Source organism: Pleurodeles waltl, chromosome 6 (genome assembly GCF_031143425.1).
Source record: "Pleurodeles waltl isolate 20211129_DDA chromosome 6, aPleWal1.hap1.20221129, whole genome shotgun sequence".
NCBI lineage: Eukaryota > Metazoa > Chordata > Amphibia > Caudata > Salamandridae > Pleurodeles > Pleurodeles waltl.
In genome coordinates, this window is record NC_090445.1 from 1,097,053,003 (window position 1) to 1,097,073,307 (window position 20,305).

At 42.7% G+C, this 20,305-nt stretch overlaps 1 protein-coding gene across 2 annotated transcripts in view; it reads left to right on the forward strand.

The window, feature by feature from the left end:
• Positions 1–20,305, forward strand: part of CSGALNACT2 (chondroitin sulfate N-acetylgalactosaminyltransferase 2) — a 315,984-nt gene that overhangs the window by 171,588 nt on the left and 124,091 nt on the right. For both annotated transcript variants that reach the window (XM_069240198.1, XM_069240199.1), the window contains 2 exons: positions 16,348–16,564; positions 16,894–16,995. In XM_069240198.1, the coding sequence (XP_069096299.1) occupies positions 16,348–16,564; positions 16,894–16,995 (319 nt within the window). The remainder of the gene's footprint in view (positions 1–16,347; positions 16,565–16,893; positions 16,996–20,305) is intronic.

Sequence of the window (20,305 nt, forward strand, 5' to 3'; positions counted from 1 at the left end):
AGGCATGTAAACAAAGAATAAAAGTGTCTCTCCTTAGACTTTCACAAATATTTTAAAAAATGAAGTATGCCAAGTCTAAATATTGAGCACACTTACCTGATAAGCATTTAAAGTCCATTCTAATAATTTGTTCCTCGAGTTTGAACCTTGGTTTGATGATAGTATGAAATGTAAAAAATCAGTTTCATCATTCCCATTAATCTTGTGCTTCATGTTTTGTTGTTGTTTACGATTGAAACTCTGGTTTCCAGAATTCTGTAGAAAGGTGCAGACTGAAATTCATTTTGCTTGACCTTTATTAATGGCATAAGTTTATTTTGAATGTCTTTGCTTTGTTACTGAAGTTCATCTTGTTTTTTTTTTTTCTTATTGTGTTCCACAAATTCTGGTTTCAGGTAAATTTGTTAGTTTTCAGTTTTTTAAAATAATTTAAAAATTATTAGCCTGCTTTTCTGATCTGCAGTTAAATACTCGATTAGTTTGTTAGAGCGTTTGCTAATGTTTGACATTTTTACTCTTTATATATAATTTCTCATATTAAGCCCAACATTGTTTCTTTGTAATTGTCACATTCTTCTTTTGTTCTGAATCATATCATAAGCTGATTACAAAAAGATCCAAGTAAACCTTATTAATTCATTTAAATGTAGTTTATTCATGTATATAACTGTTGTTTTTGTTAAACAAATGTTTGTAAATGATATGACGTGGCCCTCGTACTGAAAAGTTTGGAGACCCCTGCTGAAGAGTGTTGGAGAGAAGAATAAGGTAAATGAGCCATAGGAGTGGTAGTTGGGTTGTAGATGGCTGTGAGTTAGTGTTCTTTAACGAGTTGAGCTTTCAATTGTTTACTAAATTGGAGCCGCATTGAGGTGGCTCTGGAAAGGGGAATTCAGGAATGTTTGAGGTCATCGGTGCATTGCACCTCAATATTTATTCATAAGTGTCACATGGTGGCTGTTGTATGGTTTGTTATGGATTTGCACTAAATTAGGGTCATGAGTTTTCATTGCAACAGTGGTCCTCCTTGATAAAAGGAGCATCATATGGGGGACTTCAAATGAGCCACAGAGCCTAAAACTGTTGACACAACCAAAAATATGTAGAACACATGGCTTGTGACTTCTTGTCTCCTGCACATGAAAACATGCCAGGTCCATTAGAATGGATAAAGAAGAAGGATGGCAGTTGGCATGTGCGCCTAGTACTTTGTAGCGTCACTTCAGCCATGGCTTCCTTAAGAGTTACATCCTAAAGGTCCCATATTCAAGTTTCAATGTCAGTGCACTTGAGCTTGCCAGATGTCTCACCATATGGATGTGTTCAGTTGCACATCTACAGTGATGGGTGCTGACATCTCAGGATCCTGCCTTTGGCAGACGGTTTTATTTTGAGCCTGGGTCAGCACTTTTAGTTTCCAGAAAGCTGCAAATGGCTGGGAGTTTTCTCTGCAGTAAAATAAAAATGATTTATGATATGTTGAACCAAAGCAAGTACACTTATGAATGTGCCCAGACCAAAACCCCATTAGTCGGTGGTAAACTTTATTTCCAGAATATCACTTCTAAAGGATGTCTCGAACCCTGCCAATTAACGTCTGAACGGAGCCCGGTCTGCTAAGACCTCCCATTGTGGACTCGCAGGACGTTTTTTTTGGGATTACATTTGTCGTTTCTGATTTCATTTTGGAAGGTATGCTTAGTTTTACCAAGCTTGTTTTTAGGAAGATGTTTTGTATAGGAGGCTATTATTCCATCTTACTCGTGCACCTTCGGCTACGAGCACAAAGGAAACTTCAATTGTGAAATCAAAGATCGCCAAACCTGCCACGAATACAAATAATACTGTATTGCACTGAACATGCGCGGAAACCACATGCCTCTCAACCTTACTAATCAAGGCCTACTACTAATCCTTGCCCTAGTTATATTTTTTTCTTTCCTTACCCTTTCTTTTTATGCCTATTTTTTTGTTTATTCCTTTCATTTTTTTCACGGCTTTTTTGTATCCTTCCCTCACTATGAACTACTTATTCACAATTTTTCCAGTATGTTTGTGTTCTTATATATATTTTTTTGGTTCTCTTAGTTATTTTGTTTGTGCTTGATGTAATTTGCTTCTTGCTTGGTAACTTTTTGTTTCACTCCTTTTAATTTTTTTTTTTTTTTTTTTTTTTTTTACAATTTTCATTGCCCTTCTGCAGTTTTTCATATCGTTCCCCATCCCATATTTTGTTTTCACATTTTCACGTATTTCACTTCCTCTTCATTTTTTTTTATTTTGCAGATCATTCTGTCTCCTTTTTCTGTCCTCGTTAATGTAGTCTGTGAAAATTGAAATTAAGTGTTGTGGCAGCCTTATTATTTGCATATATAAATACTGCAATGTTGTCCTTCTTGTTAATGTTTTCCTGATATAATCCCAGTTCTTGATAAGGTTTTTAGTATGAGAAGGAAAAGTGGTTAAGTTTATAGGGTCTTAGTGGTTTGATATCTTATCACTTCTCTAAACTTTACCCCTGCTCGCAATCTGTCTGCTGATGTTGCATAGGATTCAACATGCAGTCAGTAATTATTACACTTTGCAAGTGGCTATTAGATGGTCAGTACTAGATTTCCGTGTGAGCTCCAGTCCTCAAATCCATAGCAGACATCTACAATTACTAAGAACCTCATGCAACTTCTCCTCTCAAAATATGACAGGTTGTTATTAAACTGATACACACATTTTTTTTGTGGCGTAGTGTGTGTGTGTGTGTGTGTCTGTGTGTGTGTCTGTGTGTCTGTGTGTGTGTTAGTTTTTGTGTGTTAGTGTTACGTTTTTAAAAAGACATCCTAAGTTGGATATCTGTAACATACGGAAGGGTCCGTGCAACTGGCCGACTGGTGAATGCTTGATTTCTTGTAGTCATATTAGTGTACGTTGTGTCATTGTGTAACCTTTTAAAGACCGGAAACCACTATCGCTGCCTACTGAATTTGGGTTTGAACCTATCACTGCCATACTGTTTATTCATACCAATTGCCTCAAGCATTGGCTAACATATTCCTTGTGTATAAGGCAACTTTTGATATATATTGTCTGAAAGGCGCTCAAACCTTGTGCATGTATAACCTCCCCTTGGGTTCTGTTTTTCTGGATCATCAGTGCTTCCTCATAGGATGGTTAGGCTTACAGCAATGATGGTTAGTCTAGAAAACTTCCCAAAAACTAAAAACTTGTTGTTCCTTGTTTTGGTGTCTTGTCAAGATTTTAGATCTGTTTTTTTTATTTTTATTTTTATTTATTTTTTTATCCTTTGACCAATTCTTTTTATGTCCCCTACATTAAGAACCACACACAATTGGATGCCCCACGTAAGAGAGTCAGCACTGCAAGTATGTATTTCAGACCATATTTGCTTGACAATAGTTCCTGCCAAGAAGCACCCTCTTCTCTTTCCACTGTATGACCTGAGAGGATGCCCAGTGGCAAGGCTCCAGGAACCTTCTATTGAAGTTCAGTATGCTACCCCCATTATGTGCCTCAAAAGGCTGGAACTTTGGACTAATAAGAGTAATGTCTGTCCGAAGTAGGGTTTGGATTCTGCCCCAGCCTGGGGACTATAGAACAATGTAGTTATATCCACCGCATAGTCTGTTAATTGTTTAAACAAAGTGCTATTCATCTCACTTTATGGATCTGCCTAGTACCTTTTAATAGTGATAACAGATCGAAGTTGTGGGACCTCTTGACTGAAATGGAAGTGGAGAAGTGGTTAGTACAACTCCTGAGCGAGCTGTACTTGAATCTCCAGGCCAGGGTAGAGTATGGGCAAAACGTGGAAGGTAATGGCTGTTTGAGTCTGCAGATATGGGTTCGGCAGGGGTGCAGTCTACACCAATCCTTCTTCTACTTTACATCAGTAAGCTATAGTCATCACTAGTAGGTTTAGGCACTAATGTTTCTAAAATCAGGAGCAGGATGGTGCCGGCGTTACTCTATGCTGATAACGCTGTCCTACTGGCCAGAACTTCAAACGGGCTGAAGACCCTCCTTGACGGTTTTGTTGATTTTTATGGAGGATTTAAATGTGGAAACAAATAGAACTAAAACATTTATAATGGTTAGTGACTGTGAAGACTGGTACTATTTATATTAAAGCACATCGAGTATTGTGAGTGTGATCCTTTCACTACTTAGGCATTACTTTTCAGGAAAATCTTAGCTGGACTGCATTATGGCCAAGAGGTGTTAGAGTGCTATATGTGCCACTGGGTCGATTTTTAAAGTTTTGGCATGTATAGGGAACAAACCTATTTGTTCCCTTATTAAGATCTGTAAACGCAGATGTGTCTTTGTTTCACGCATGGTGCTGGGATTAGGGTTTGTACTAATGCGGGTAACCTCCATTTGGAAGAAAAAAGGGTGCTGCATAGGCTTTTAGGGGTTTCCCCCACCAGTAGTAATATTAAGGTGCACGAAAACCTTGGCATAAACTTTGTTGAAGATCAAGTTAGTTCTGTTATTACTTTGGTGTTCAGTCTAGTTTAATGCCCAGGCATCTCTGTGTAGAGCTGTAATTGAAGATTGTTTGGAGTGCGCCAAGGGTGCTTCATTGCCATGATTTAAATACATTCAAACTAACCGCTCTAGTTTTGGCAGCCTCAGTCTCTTCACTGATCCTTCATCCATCATGAAGGAGGTTAAGATGTGGATTAAAGAAAAATTCCTCTGAGGACAGTCCTGGGCCGGGGACCGGTCCCCATCCTCCTTGGATTCTTATACGCATTGTGGTGAATAAAGCACATTCGAGATCGGAACCATACCCAAAGTGGGTCACTGGCCATCTGGAACAGTCACTCCTCACGAGATTTCGCCTGGGCTTTGTTAGATAAAAACTGTGCTCCCTCTTGGTCAGTATGATGTTTCTACCATTTGTTGGTGGCCTTGCGGCGAATCATCTGACAAAACTCTATTGGACTTCCTGTTTTTATGTAGGTTTTATGAGAACTGAGTAAGGGCCTACTCATTCTGGTTCTGGAAACTAAGATAAAGAAATGTAGAGTTGTGCTTTATTATCTTTAGTGATTGCCATCTCAGGACGTCTGTTTTAGAATGGGCAATTCTTAGTCTGCTGTTACACTCTGTAGTTCCTTGATGTTTTAACTGCCATTTGATCGATTTTTATGTATTTTAACATTTGGCCATGGATCTTGCCCTTTTTTCCTTTATTCTGTAGTTTTAACTCGATTTTTATTATATATTGTCAAATGCCTATTGTATTGTGGTTTTGATCTTGCTTTTATGTTCCATGTCCTTGGCCAAAATAAAGATTATTTTTTTTTGGATTCTGATTCACCTGCCTTTCAGCAACAGATATAAGATTATATTTATATTTATATATATATATATATATATATATATATAAATGAGAGAGCTCTACTTATAGTTTAGCGATCATTTACAAATATTTCTTTTAAATTAAGTTATTGGTATACCTGACGTTCTTGTTAAATATATGCTATATTAGTCTGTTACAGGAGCTGAAAAGTTCAAAATCTGCTGGTTTTCTGTTAACTTAAACAGATGTGCTGCATCTCACCGAGGCCTGAAAGTATCACCAGGTCTCTGAGGGGAGTGGGTGAAAGCAGAGTCTCCACATGTGGCGTTTTACGTGTTTGTAACAGCGAAACAAAGCAGCCTTATTCTTAACTCCACAAGACATTCTCCACTCACAGCCCCCACCCCCCTTCCCTGCTCGTGTCTTCACAGGGACTGGCAAGGTCTGGATACACAGCACAAAGCCAACTTAAAGGGAGAATTGTATTTAAAATACTCTGACCGAGTTCAAAAGAGTTACGTCAAAACAGTAAAAGCATTTGCAATGCAATGGGTCTCGCGTTTGCTCGAATTAGAGCTATTAGCATTGTAAATTCCTAACTAGACATTTCTTGCCACACAAACTGAAAATAAAAATTGACATAAGTAAGCCGATTCCAAGTGCTGCCGTGAGAGCGAAGGAGACAAAAGAAAAAAGAAGTGTTCGCAGTCAAAGTTAACGGCAAAAGTGCAATTATCCATGTAACAGGGTCGATGGCCAAGGCGGTAACAAAACCGCCCAAAGGAGGGACAAATGTAAAGCATTTTCTAACGAAAACAAAGGATTTTTGAAAGGTAAGCCCATGAACGAGTGATAGTGATGGGCGTGGTTAAACTCCCAGACACATACCAACACGTCAGAAAAGCAGACCTGGTGCGCTGCTATGCCCAACCTAAAAAGACCACTTTTTGAGTAATATTCTTCTTTCGTTCTAAGTTTGGTGTAAATGCGGTAAGCTGGTTGGTCGTTAGATAGGAGCAAAATTTTGTATGAGAGCAAAAAATGGGAAATAACTTGTTTTTTTATTTTCTTTTTTGTTTTTTTAACCCCCTCTTTGTTATTTTTCCAGGAACAGATCTCCACAAAACTATGCATGCCAAAACTTGACTGGGTAACTAGATTGCCAAGTTTAATTCAAATCTGTCTACTAGGTCTAAACTTGTAGGCAAATCAAAAAATATATTAACATAAAACATAATATTGGACAGCAGTAAATAGAAAGTACAACTGTTTTAAGCTCATCTAGCAGCCAGACTCTTTGACCCTCATTGACTTACTGTTAACAAATCCTTATAGGCGGTGGTACAGATTCTAAAGAGGAAAGCATATAGAGGATGAGTGCCTCATACTTCAGAATTAGACTTTTTCCCCCCCCCCCAACCAAATACAGAAACACTTCCACCCTCCCCAATTTTCATAAAGGGAGAAACCACAGCCACAATATTCATACAAGTTTAATTTAGTTTAATTTTATGAATTTATAGAGCGCGTAGCTACCCACGGCGTCCCAGCGCTGAGATACATGAAAGCTCCTAAGAGGAAAAAGAAAAAATAATAGGAAGAATTAGGGCAAAGAATTAACAACGAAGAGAATAAACAGACGTTCGGAAGATTCATGGCGAATCTCTGAAGGAAGGGAGTTCCATAGCCGAGCAGCTCTGACCGAAAAGGAATTGCCTTCCCCAGGATCTCTTAAATCATGCTATGTGGACTTGCCGGGAGGTGGATGAATGCAGAAATCTGGCAGGGGCATAAATAGAAAAGCAATGTCTAAGAAAAAAGGGACCTTTATCATGTAGGGCTTTATGGACCAGACACAAGGATTTCAATTGAATACTTTGTTTTCTAGGCAACCATTGGAGTGCTGCAAGTGCTGGTTTCGCAGAAAGATGCCTAGGTAGATTAGTGAGCAATCTGGCTGCGGCATTCCGTACAATTTGGAGTTTCTTTATCACATAGTCCGGAGAACTAAGGAATAGGGAGTTACCATAGTCAAGGCAAGAGAAAATCCGCGCCTGAATAAGGATTCTTCTAGGCATGGAAGGTAGAAGATTAAAAATCTTCCTAAAAGATATTAAAAGGCCAAAGCACATAAAAGAAACCTTTTTAGACTGGATCTCCATAGTTAGACAGGGCTCAAGCCAAAAACCAAGGCTCTTGATGTGTGTCTTAGGAGTGGGAAGGCTGCTGAAGGCCTCAGAATAAGAAGTCCAAGGAAAAGCAGGAGAGCCGTTACCCACAATCATTACCTCCGATTTTCCATCGTTAAATTTCAATTTAGATAGGGTCGTCCAATTGGCAATGTCTGTCAAACAACTGGAGAGACTGGCAGAGGAGGAATGCCCAGTGCTGGGGAGGGATACTACTAACTGAGTATCGTCAGCATAGGTGACCGTGGAGAGGTTAGGGGGGGAACCACCTTAGCTAGGGAAGATAAATAGATATTAAAAAGAGTCAGGCTCAAAGAGGAGCCCGAAGGAACTTCGCAGGTCAGAGGATAAGTATCTGAAAAAATGAGCAGTCTAAGACTTATCACCAGTGAGGGCATCCCTGTGCAGCCTACATGTTCCCAATAGAATTATAGCATGAATTAAATGTAATCCTTCCTGTAAGAAAAGAGGAAAGCCAAGAGAGCAATACCTCCTATCCCTATCTTGGAGAGTCTATGGCAGAGGTTATGGTCTATAGTATCAAATGCTGCACTAAGGCCAAGTAAAATAATGGCAGCATGGCCCCCTTGATCTAAATGTTGTCTGGCAGATTCAGTAACTGCTAAAAGAGCAGACTCCGTGCTATGCTGGGCTCTGAACCCCATCTGAGAGGGATCCAAGAGTTTCTGGTTCTCTAGATAGCTTGTCAGTTGATGGTTGACATGTTTTTCCAAGACTTTTGCTAAGATCGGAAGGAGAGCAGTATGTCCATAGTTGTCCAGAGAGGCAGGATCCAATTTTTTTACAAATTTTTATAGGAGGGGATTGATGACAGCGTGTTTTAAAAGACAGAGGTAGAGAGCCTAAAGACAAAGAACGATTTAAAATGTTTGTTAGTGGCGGAACGATAATGTCTGAAGCCAACAACAAAATGGAGGGAGGAGCAGGGTTGAGAGGTGAGACAGATTTAATATTAAGAAGTAAATTAGTTACCAGTGTATCTGCAAGGGGTTGAAAAACATTTAATGCCGTACTTGAAACAGAAAAATCAGTTGACTGATAATCCAGGGAGTCTTGAGGTAAAGAAGAGGGAAATTAAGAATATATTTTAATAATTTTGTCCTGGAAATTAGCGGCTAATAGATTCCTCTGTTTGATGGATGCCTCTATAGGGATATCAGTTTGGGGAGCCGAAGTCAGTTACTAAAAAATCTGAAAAATTGCTTTGTGGGAGTTAGAAGATTCTTCTATTTTAGTACTACAATAAGTAGTCTGGGTCTGCAAGTCATAAATATAGACCCATGTAGATGAAAATACTCGTCACCCTCGATCCTTATCACCCCACCAGTTCAGCCGGTCTACTAGACGTTGTTCCTCCTCGTCCTTAGTCAAAGAGACTCAGAAATCTCCAGAGGGGTGGGAGAAAAAGTACCTTTTTAATCGAAATATTGTCTGAACCAGAACTATAGAGTGGTGGCTGCTACTGTATAAAAAATAAATAAATAATAATAACGTGTATATATATGTATGTATATATGTCATGAAATCAGTTCTAGATTAATATTCTTTTTGCAATCCTGCTGTCTAGTGTTTGGGTCTAGAGGTGTTCCTAGTGTTCTAAAAAACATTTCAGTTTGTGGATTGCCTCTGCTACATAATAACACTCTGACCTCAACAATATACCCTTCGCTTATGGGTCTTAATGACATCTGTTGAAATTTTGTTGCACTTGGGCTACATAATCACCACTATTGTTGCTAATAAGCAGCACTCCCCTGAACAGATTGAAGTGCTGTTATTTGATGGCTGTGATTTATAGTCTGTGTTGGGATGGGTGGGCCCCATGGTATGGTAAATGGGCATGTGGTACTGAGAGCTCTGCTGCATGTGAAACTGACATGTTGACTTTTATTTTGGCCCTTGCGTTATGCTAATCTAGAAGGCGCGCAGAGGGCTAGGCTAGTCCCCGACAATGCAAGGTCCTGGGCCTGTCGTGGTCTTGAGGTTGCCCCAAGCGTTACCTCACATCAGGCAATGGACTACAGTTCCTGCCCTGGAGTAAATAACATAAGTGGTGATCACAGGGTACATTGTTTTGGAATTTATAACGTAAGCTTTTTCTCTGTGTCATTAAGAGTGCTGTCTACCGAGCTCTCTCAAGTAGAGTTCCACATTGCGTGAGACCCAGAACCTTACTTTAATATTTCATGTGCATGTTCACTGTGTATGTGTAGTGAGTATGTGGCACAAGTATCGTGGTGGGACTCTTTGTGTGGAAGTCTGAGTTCTTAAGCCATTGGGGCTCCATTTTGAATGTCCCAGGTTTAACATCATACAATATGGACGGTGACAACAGCTTTCCATACAGTGGAAGTGTATTTCCTGCATTCATGTGACTAAAAGGTGGGTACCCTGACACTGAAGTGTGTTGAACGGAGACAGGACTGCTTAGAAATTCCTTGAAGGCCTCCTTTACAAGGGTCTGCCTATTACATATATTCCACGTCTACCAGTCTGTCTGTTTCAGAGCACTGCTTCAAAAAGGCTGATCACAGCCATTTGCATACTTATCTCACTTCTTTGTGTCCTTTTTTTGGTCAGTCCCAGAGCCAATTGTTGTGAGAAGCATTGCTTTCCCCAAAGACAGTGTCTGGAGAACATCCTGGAACTTACATTTAAAAAGAGGACCAGCCCAATTTAGTTCTGAAGCACAAGCAATGAATACACATCCACTGCCTGGAAAATGTATGTAAAAGTTGGATCTAAACCACCTATTTCAGACCGAAGTTCTTGACCAAAGGTGGAAGTTCTTTGTAAAGCACTCGAAGAGCTGCAGCATAACAAGGACTTGTGTTTTATTGACAGCCAGTCTCCTAAAGGAAGGGTGGGTGCTTGAATAGCAGTGTCTCCTGCATGATATACAAATGTTTCCTCTGCTCAAATGCCCATCTGCGAATATATATGGTATCCTGACTTTTATTTTGTCCGTTATGTTACACTAATCTAAGTAGAGTGTGTGTATGGATGTAGGGCTGTCACAGCCTAGCTGAGATTCTGGACTTTACGTGCTACCAGGGTAGCACACCCAACATTGTGGAAGGAGGACTGTTGCCCGTGTCTGGAATAGCTCATAAAGCGGTGGAGACAGCATATGATGTTTGTAGGAAAGTACAATCTTTTTGGCTTGGTTACCCCACGTTTTGCCTGATGTTAGTGTGTTTTTGACTGTGTTTACTGGGATCCTGCTAACCAGGACCCCAGCAACTGTGCTCTCTGGATTTGGTTGTCCCTAATCTTTTACACTCCAGTTGCCCCCCGGTAAGTCCCTAGTATATGGTACCTAGGTACCCAGGGCATTGGGGCACAAGAGTTCCTCATGGGCTGCAGCATGTAATATGCCACCCATAGGAGCCCATGCAAAGTGTGCCCAATGGCATGCCCTCCTAGCCCAGAGGGCAGGGTGCAAGTACCTGTATGTGAGGGCACCCCTGCATGAGAAGAGGTGCCCCCATGAACTCCAGCTCCATTTTTCTGGACTTTGTGAGTGCTGGGAAGCCATTTTGGTTGTGTATTGGACATAGGTCACTACCTGTGTTCAGCTACATAATGGTAACTCCGAACCTAGGCATGTTCGGTATCAAACATGTTGGAATCATACCCCAATACTGTTGCCAGTATTGGTTGTATGATTCCATGCACTCTGGGGGCTCCTCATTGGACCCCCAGCTTTGCTCCTGCCAGTTTGCAGGGATTTTCCCGGGCAGCCCGCACTTCTGCCATCCTACAGACTGGTTTCTACCCTCCCAGGAAGGCAGAACAAAGAATTTCCTTTGGGAGAAGGAGGCAACACTCTCTCCCTTTGAAAATAGGTGTTACATGGCTTGGGAGGGTAGCCTCCCCAAGCCACTGGTATGCTTTGAAGGGCACATTTGGTGCCCTCCTTGCATAAACCAGTCTGTACCGGTTTAGGGACCTCCAGCCCCTGCTCTGGCATGAAACTGGACAATGAAAGGGGAGTTACCGCTCCCCTGTCAAACACCACCCCAGGAGTGGTGTCCAGAGCTCCTCCAGGTGGCTACTTGGTTATGCCATTTTGAATCCAAGCTGGGCAGAAATGTCTGGGAGCATCTGAGTGGTGAGGTCAGGCAGGTGACGTCACAGCCCCCTCCTGATAGGTGGTCACCTTGCTAGGTGGCCAATCCCCCGTCCAGGGCTATTTAGGGTCTCCCTCTTGGGTGGGCCCCCAGATGCGACATGAAAGATTCCAGTCGGACTCTTCTGCAACGTTTACTTTGACTTCTGGCCACTGGAATCGCAATTGGACTTCACAGAAACCTAAAATCTGAAGCTCCAGCAACGACTTTACCCTGCAACATTGTTTTTTTCCGGCTCCTTCCAGCAACTGAAACATTTCCCCGGCTGTGCGTCCTCTAAGGGTGGCAAGTCTTCAGTCTGCACCAAGAAGCAAGAAGGAATCTCCCTTGGAGTGAAGAATTCACTCCCTTTCATCCACAGGCACCAACTACAGTGACGACCGGCTGCATGAGTCCTCTTTTCTGCAACTCTGTGTGGATTCTGCAACACCGGTGGTGGTCCTGAGTGGTCCCCTTGTCCCCTCTACCAGCTGTCCAACTTTGGAGGTGGTAAGTCTTTGCCTCTCCTTGCAGGATGGTACCCCTGTGCACCACAACTCTTGCAGCTGCCAAGGCCTGTTTGCTCCTCTTCCGAGGGATCTTCAGGCTCCATGTAGCCCCTGCCTCCAGCACTCTCCCCTGCAACGCATGGTCTTCTGCACGCTGCTCCAGCGAAATGGGAGTACTTTCCAAGTGTGTTGAGTGGGCCTCGCTGTGACTCCTGTGCCTGCTGCCTGTGAGTTGCCTGTGGAAGCTGCATCTATGACTTCTTGCTCTCCCGACTGCTAGGGAATGTCTGGGACTCCCCTTTTTGGGTTGAGTCCCCTCGGACCTTCCTGGTCCCCCATTAGCTTTGCAAATCTTCTGTTGCCTTTGCCAAGGCTTGTTGGTGGTTTTTCCACACTCCTGACTGACTGCAACTCTTCTTCTGATATAAGACATCGACTGCATCACTTCTGGAACTCTTCCACTGCACCTGTGTGGCATTGTCAACTCCTGGTCTTCACCGTCAACCTGGTCCTGCCTCTCCAGAAAGGTGGTTAGTGGCTCCTGCCCCGACTGGGCACTCCAACTGGAACTGGACTTGGTCCCCTTCATTTGCAGGTCCTCTTCTGTCTGGATCCGTCTTCTGTTTCTTGAAGTACTGCTTGGGTCTTGCACATTCCTTTTTCAAAGTTTCTCTGTGGATTTGGGAAAAACAGGTATTTAACTCTTCTCTCCCTCTCCTGGTCGTTGGTGGGACACTCTGGTACTTACCTTTTGGGGTGCCTAGTTTTTTCAGCTCCCCTCTAAAGATTCCACCTACCTGGGTGGGGAGTCCATCATTCGCATTCCATTTTCTTTTTTTAGTGTATGGTTTGGGCACCCCCTAGGGTCACTATGGAATATTGTTCTTGCACTGTTTTCTATTGCTTTCTATGCTCATTCCTGACAACTAAGGTGTATATAATAATGTGTTTACTCACCGGCTACTAGAGTATTGCCATAGTCTCTTAGTATTTGTCACTAAAATAAAATACATTTATTTTTGTAATATTGTGTGGTTCTTTCATGTGTGTAAGTGCTGTATGACTATAAGTGGTATTGAATGAGCTTTGCATGTCTCCTAGATAAGCCTTGGCTGCCCACCCACTGCTACCTCTAGAGAGCCTGGTTTTCTGGACACTGACTACACCTCAGTAGTAGGGGAATACCTGGACTGGTATGGGATGATGGTGATCATACCATAGGTGCTCACCACACACCGTGCCAGCTTCTTAAAATGTTTTTGCCATGGATGGTGTGACCAGGCCTTTTTGTGTGTCACCTAGAGTGTGGCCGACAGGACCCTTTAGGTAAAGTTAATTATTCTGTATATACTTAAAGAATTGTGTTGACTCTTGGAGGAGGGTGTGTGTGTTTGTGTTTAGCACATGAGCAGTAGTATAAAACTGTGTGAATGATCCAGAGTACTGACGTCAGTGGGATCCATTTTGGATGCTAATCTTTGCACAACACTTCTGGGAGACCAACACAGCATGATTGAGGGCCCAGACTTGCTACAGGGTCCGACAGAACCTCTGAACCCAGTCTGCGTCTGCTTTAAATCTGTGGTCTACTGGCACAGGCTTCTAGAGTGCAGAGTGGCAGCGTGCTCAGAGAGGCATCCATGTCTTGCCCTAACAGAGGCAACTAAGGCTCTCCTCGTCCACTTTGGGCCCATTCATAGGACAGGACCACAAGGCTGCTGGGTATGCTATGATTGGAGCAGTACATACTTTTGCAATACCCACTAAATCACCAGGGTAAGATGTTTGAATCAAAGTACTCATTGGCTGGAGTGACATTTGGGACTATTATCTCGTCTGACCTTAATAAGTAAACTTACAAGAGGACGCGAATAGGTCGATGAACTTTTTGACTCGCAATTAAGATGTTCTTACCATAGCTCCAGTACATAATCAATAATCAACGGAGTCAGTAATTGTCACGCACCATGACCTTTCAGTCACGAATAACCACACCTTTTTAGTATAAGTTTAGAATGTTTATTTCCCTGTATAAACAATGCTAAGGTCATGTAGATTAATCTCAGTATCAAATGAAACACACACAGAAAGAATACTGGTTGTCCAAAGTGACGGAAGAAACTTAATCTAATCAAAGCTTGAACAACAACACATTCTATGGTTATGGTGCAAATCAATAGCAAAGTCAGCTACGTCAGTGTAATGATGTACATGAAGCTTAGCAGAGAAATTCACCAAGCATCAGTCCCTGTTATCATAATTCATTAGTGAGGATCCTTAACTAACATCAAATTAGCATCAGCATGTTGGACTTCACGCAAAACAATTTAGTAACACAAATTTGGAAAAACATCTATGGCTCTATCAAAACAGCGCAGTTGGTACCTAGAAAGAAAAAGGAAAAGATGCATAATAATCACAGTTTAGGTTATACACCTATTCTCAGGGTGGATCAGCAAAGCAGAATCAGTCTTCGTCCTCAGGACATCAATCGATCAGCAAGGCATCAGGATTCTGCATCAGAATTTCAGAAAACACAAAGTCTCTAAGCAATAAAGTTAAGCATGTCTCTTGTCAAGACGCATAAGAAAGTGGTAACCTTTCAGTCAGGAAGAAAATGGGCAATGCGCTGTCTTCTCTGTATGCATTATTGTTAAGCCAAAGTTACCTAAACTACCTCTCTAATCCCTGTTGGTTAGTTAATCATAAGTTCACACTGTCCAATAAAACTAAAATCCCAAATCTATGAATTCTAATATTACTTCGTTCACATGTAGTTGATTGGTTTGTCTTGCAATGTCCTCATCATCTGGCTTGTCAGGTAACAATATTGTTGCAGCTTAGTCAGTATCTTCATTGTTCTTGTCCTGGGAAAGTCAGTCTCACACATATTACACATAAAATGTTGCCTCAGCGGAAATATCATCGGATAGCAGTCAGTTCACACGAGAAGCTTCTTTTATGCGCACATTTAAACAATACAATAGACATTCACAGTTTAACTCACTTGGACAGCCATTTCATTAAACCCTAAGAAATACAGCTTTTACATGAGGCCTGGAAAGTAGGCCAAGACACTAGCTAAGTTAAAGGCCTACAATTAATAAAGCTAAAGCTTAATTCATAATCCTTAATATGACATATTAATACATTAGTCTAACATATATTCAACATTTCATATTTAATAATTGATTAGTACATTTTGTAACATTGGTGGCCATCACATTTTGAAATGCGTGCATTATTTTCCTACATTAATTTATTTTCTACATAAACTTATTATTCAACATACATAAACACTCAATTTTTATGAATACACCTGCGCTAGCAGGACTACACCTGCACCTAAGCCTTTCGCCATAACTACAGCAGATATCATCCATTGGCGAATAGGCTGGGCTGGTCTGGGCTTAGAACGAGGGGGCTTAGCAAGTGTAACTCCACAAAAGACGTATCACTAGTGTCAGTGACTTGTATTTTTTTGTGCTCTGTGATTAAAAGCATGTTCCACCTGGAACATTGTCAATTCTTAATTCAGGCAACGCTCTCCACAAAATAAACCCTCGATAACTGCCTTCCTTTTATAGAAGTCTTTGGGTGGTTAGTTTATGTGCCGGTCTCTGCAAATACGAAAAGACGCAGAACTGTTGTACTTACAGCTGAAAATTCGACTTTGTTTAGGAGAATCAGGCCGCTTGAACACGGTCTGACATGGCTTATGAGAAACCTGGAACGTTTAATTCGATTGATTGCAATCTGATGGCTTTTCAGTTCTTGATGGTTTCCCATCGGTTCAGTGACACTCTCGTTAAAGATGTAGGCTAAAGTTTTTTATAATTTTTTTTTTTTTTTTTTTTTTTAAACGCGACATGGAACAAGATTGAGATTTTTTTTTTTCCTTTATGGGTAAAACATGTTTAAATCTAAAAGCGAGCTGCTCTTTTAGTTACACCTATTAAAGCGTACTAGGGACTTGAACTTCCACTTCACTTTTTTAGAAGTAACAAGTTAGGAATAGACTTGTAAGATCTGACTTTATCTGCCTCGAGTGAATCTGAATATCCATCTTTTATGCCAAACCAATTGATCGTCCGGGTTTCTAGTCGTTAGATCTCAAAGTATGCCGTCTTGTTTCTGCAATGGTTGTTTTCTTTCTATGTCTGGTAACTTCTGTCTTTGTATTTTTCCCATAGGCTACTACCGAACCGAGAAGGACAAGGGCACCCACTACGAGCTGTACTTCAAAAAAGGAGATCGCTTGGAGTACAGGCACGTCACGCTCTTTAGGCCTTTTGGACCACTGATGAAAGTGAGGAGCGAAACTCTGGACACTTCGAGGTCCCTCATTAATATTATTGTACCTCTGTCTGGACGGACCGAGGTCTTTTCCCAATTTATGCAGAACTTCAGGTGAGCGAGACTAACCTTGACTTTGGATAGCATGGTTATAAAAGATACATATGATTAGAGGTGTTGTGAGTTGTCTTGGGACGTGACCACGTATCTATTTGCGCGGACTCGTGGTGGTTTATATTTTGCCCTGAACTTTTCTGTTAATAAAATCACATAGGCTGCTCTTTGCTACACGCACTTTCGTTCACCGTGTTTTTTTGTTTTATAACCTGCTTCATATATGTGATGTGGGATATGTAAGTTCTTTATTTGTGTTTCCTAGGATATGTTGGTGTGATGTATTTGATATGCGCACAGTGTAACATTGACTATTCTATGTTTTATAGGGATGTGTGCATTCATCAGGACAAAAGGATCCACCTTACCGTGGTGTACTTTGGGAAGGAGGGGCTTTCCACAGTCAGGTCCATCCTCGAAACTGTGGCTAGGTAGGTACAACCGAGACAGAGCCCCCTGAAGCCCATTAACTGAGAGGAAAGTTTATCAAACCATCGGTTCCCATCCAGCAAGTATACTTTGAAAGTGGGCATCCCATTTCTTTTCAGAGTAGTGGTTTAACTGAACAAATGGTCAGTCCCACGTAGCCGTAATGGACCTTTTTTGCACAGTGTTGTGAAATGGTATTCTATAGTCTACTATGATTTCTTCATGGCACAGTGTGGATCACTTGTGTATCATTTTCAGATCAAATGCACCATGCTTTTGTGCACAGTGTCGTCATCATCTATTATTTAGGAACACCACGGCTGGCTCCTTGTGATTGATTCTGGAAGAAAACCTAAGATCGTGTTTAGGAGTTTTTCTACATCTACACTACACCCTTTCATCAAAACCAACTTCTTAGTACACACAATGCCTCTATAAAGATAGTCAGGGCATCATGGCTCTCATAGTTAGAGCTCCACTAATGAGATTCCATTATCCGAATGACATATCTCCGCTCCCATCACTGACTTATAATGCAATTCAAGACCCAGGGCGCTTTCACTTGCCCACCCCCAGATAGGTAATCCAAAAGGTCGGATACACTTGGGAGAAAATTATTTTTTTCTTCCTCCAGCCTAGCATTGCAGCCCATGAACACCGTTATTCCCGCACGTTGTGGGATACGCTTGCACAAGTGCTGCCACAGGTCCCAGGGGAGGGCCGGGCTGTACTCTCTCAGGCAGTTGTCGATGGGAGAGATGCAGCAAAGTTCGCTATCCATTGTGGATTGGACATGACTGATTCACTGGGCAGAGTGGTTTCATCGACAGTGGCCCTAAAGTGCCATGCCTGGTTGAGGACATCTTGGTTTTTAGGGGATGTTGAGGCTGTTCTGATAAACATGCCCTTTGATGGCACCCATCTCTTTGAAGACAAGACCGACCCGATGCACAGCCACTTTAAGGATTTTCATGCTACAGCCAGTTCCTTGGGCTTCGAGGCTGTCCCTCGTCCCTCCCCAGTCAGGCCTTTGCCCCTTGCATAGCTACGGAAAGGGCCTGAAAAAGTGTTCATTTCCAGCCAGCCACTGTGGTGTGCATGCTGCTGAGCTTCTTCATGGCCAAGTGCGTGAGATCCACGGACCCTGTGGATCAGGGCACCAGCGGTATGGCCAGCCAAGCCCTCCCCGCAGCCTCAAAGCCTTCCTAGTCTGACTCCCTACGAAGGACCAATCAGTCACGTCAGACAGGTGGGTTTTGCAGGAAGCCCGAGGAGGGTATTCCCTCCCCTTTGATACTACCCCTCCATCCATGCCACCATCACATGTTCAGATGACGTTGGATCACCTATTCCTTCTACAAGAAGAAGTTACGGTTCTCTTGGTCAACGGAGCCATAGAGAGGATTCCCCTGCCAGAAGTAGGTTGTGGTTGCTACTCCTGCTACTGTCCGTTACCCAAAAAGGAAAAGGGCCTCTGCCCTATCCCAGACCTTTGATCCCTCAAGTTATTCCTCAAGAAGGGGAAGTTCAAAATGCTCATGTTGGCTCAGATTTTATCTGCCCTGGACCAAGGACAGTGAATGGTAGTGTTGGACTCACAGAACTCATATTCCTGTCCTGCCTGCACACAGACATTACTTGTGGTTCTTGGTAGGCCACGATCACTTTAAGTTCACCATGCTCCCCTTTGGCCTTACCAGCGCCCCTCGGGTGCTCACCAAGGTGATGGCAGTGGTTGCAGCTTATTTGTGCGGATCAGGGCTTCCAGTCTTTCCCTGTCTCGGTGTCTGGCTGCTCAAGGCAGTCTTTATCCAGGCTTTCGTCTCCCACCTCCAGACTACAGCGGACCTTCTGCATGTGCTGGGGTTCACTATAATCGTGTCAAAGTCACACTTGACTCCCCTTCAGATGCTCCCTTTCATCGGAGCTGTTCTTGGCACAGTGCATTTTTGTCCTAGCCTCCCGTGTGGCTAGAGTACCGATGTTTCACTCTCTATCCTGGATTTCGGTGAGAGTGACTCTGAGGCTGCTGGGCCTCATGGCATCCTGCTGGGAACTCATGTCCGATGAAGATGGGCTCTTCCTTATTGTTGAATTCGTCTTCACATTAAAACAAGGATTGGCAAAGCCAATAGGCCGCGCCTGTGCAAGAGTTATTGGCTTTGCCAATGAGTTTTAGCCCTCTTGTACACTAGTGTGGCTGCTGTTCAGCATGGCTAAAGGTTAGTGGCGTAGAAGAGAGTGGCATGGTGTGGAGTGTCAGAGTGAAAAGGTTAAGAGCAAGTAGAGTGGAGTGGCGTAGTGTTGTGTATTGGAGTGGCATAGTCTGAAGCAGCGTAGAGTGGCATACATTGGAGTGGCGTAGAGTGGACTGGTGTAAGTGCATTGGCGTAAAGAGTTAGAGTATAGAGGCGTAGAGTGCAGTGGCATTGAATCCATCTGTATGCAATGCAGCGTTGTATATTGCAGTGGCATAGCTTAGAGCAGTGCTGAGTGGTGTGGCACAGAGCAGTGGCGCAGAGTAGAGTCGAGTGGCATAGAGTGCAGTGGCATAGAGTGGTGTAGAGTAGCATAGAGTGGTTCAGACTAGAGTGCAGTGGTGTAGTGTGGCGGAGAGTGCTGTGTTGCAAAACAGTGTCAGTGCAGTTGGTAAAGTGGCGTAGAGTACAGTGATGCAGAATACAGTGCAGTGGTTAAGAGTAGACTGGCATAGAGTGGAGTGGTGTAGAGCGGCGTACAGTGCATTGGCATACAGTAGATTGTTTTGGAGTTGAGTGGTACAGGGTTGAGTGGAGTTGTGTAGAGTGGCATAGAGTGTAATGGTATAGAGTAAAGTGGTGTACAGTCACAGCAGGTGCCATCGGCGCAGCTCGCAGTGAGTGCAAAGCCCCTTATTCTGGAGATGCATGCTACTGCAACAGAGACAAAGGCTATTGGGCCACCACTGCCAGAAGGCCATGGTCGGCACAGAACAATTGCCAGGAATGCCCCACCTTCCAGCTCGGCACCAAAGGCCAAGCCTTAAGGCTCCTCATACAAAACAGCCTCCAAGCTGTTGGCACCTACCCAGCCTAGGCTGTCTTTGGCTATGACAACATCGGCATCAAGTTTTTCAACATCGAAGCCAAAACATTCTTTGCTACTGAAAGCGTCTGCATTCGGATTGAAATCATCTGTTTCGGTGCTAGAGCCTAATTTACAGACAGTGGCGGAAAAGCTCCATCCAAAACAAGACTATTCATATTTAACCAAATACTGGTCAGATTGTTGCAAAATTCGCCCATCCTAAGACACTGACTTCAGTTGAGGAGG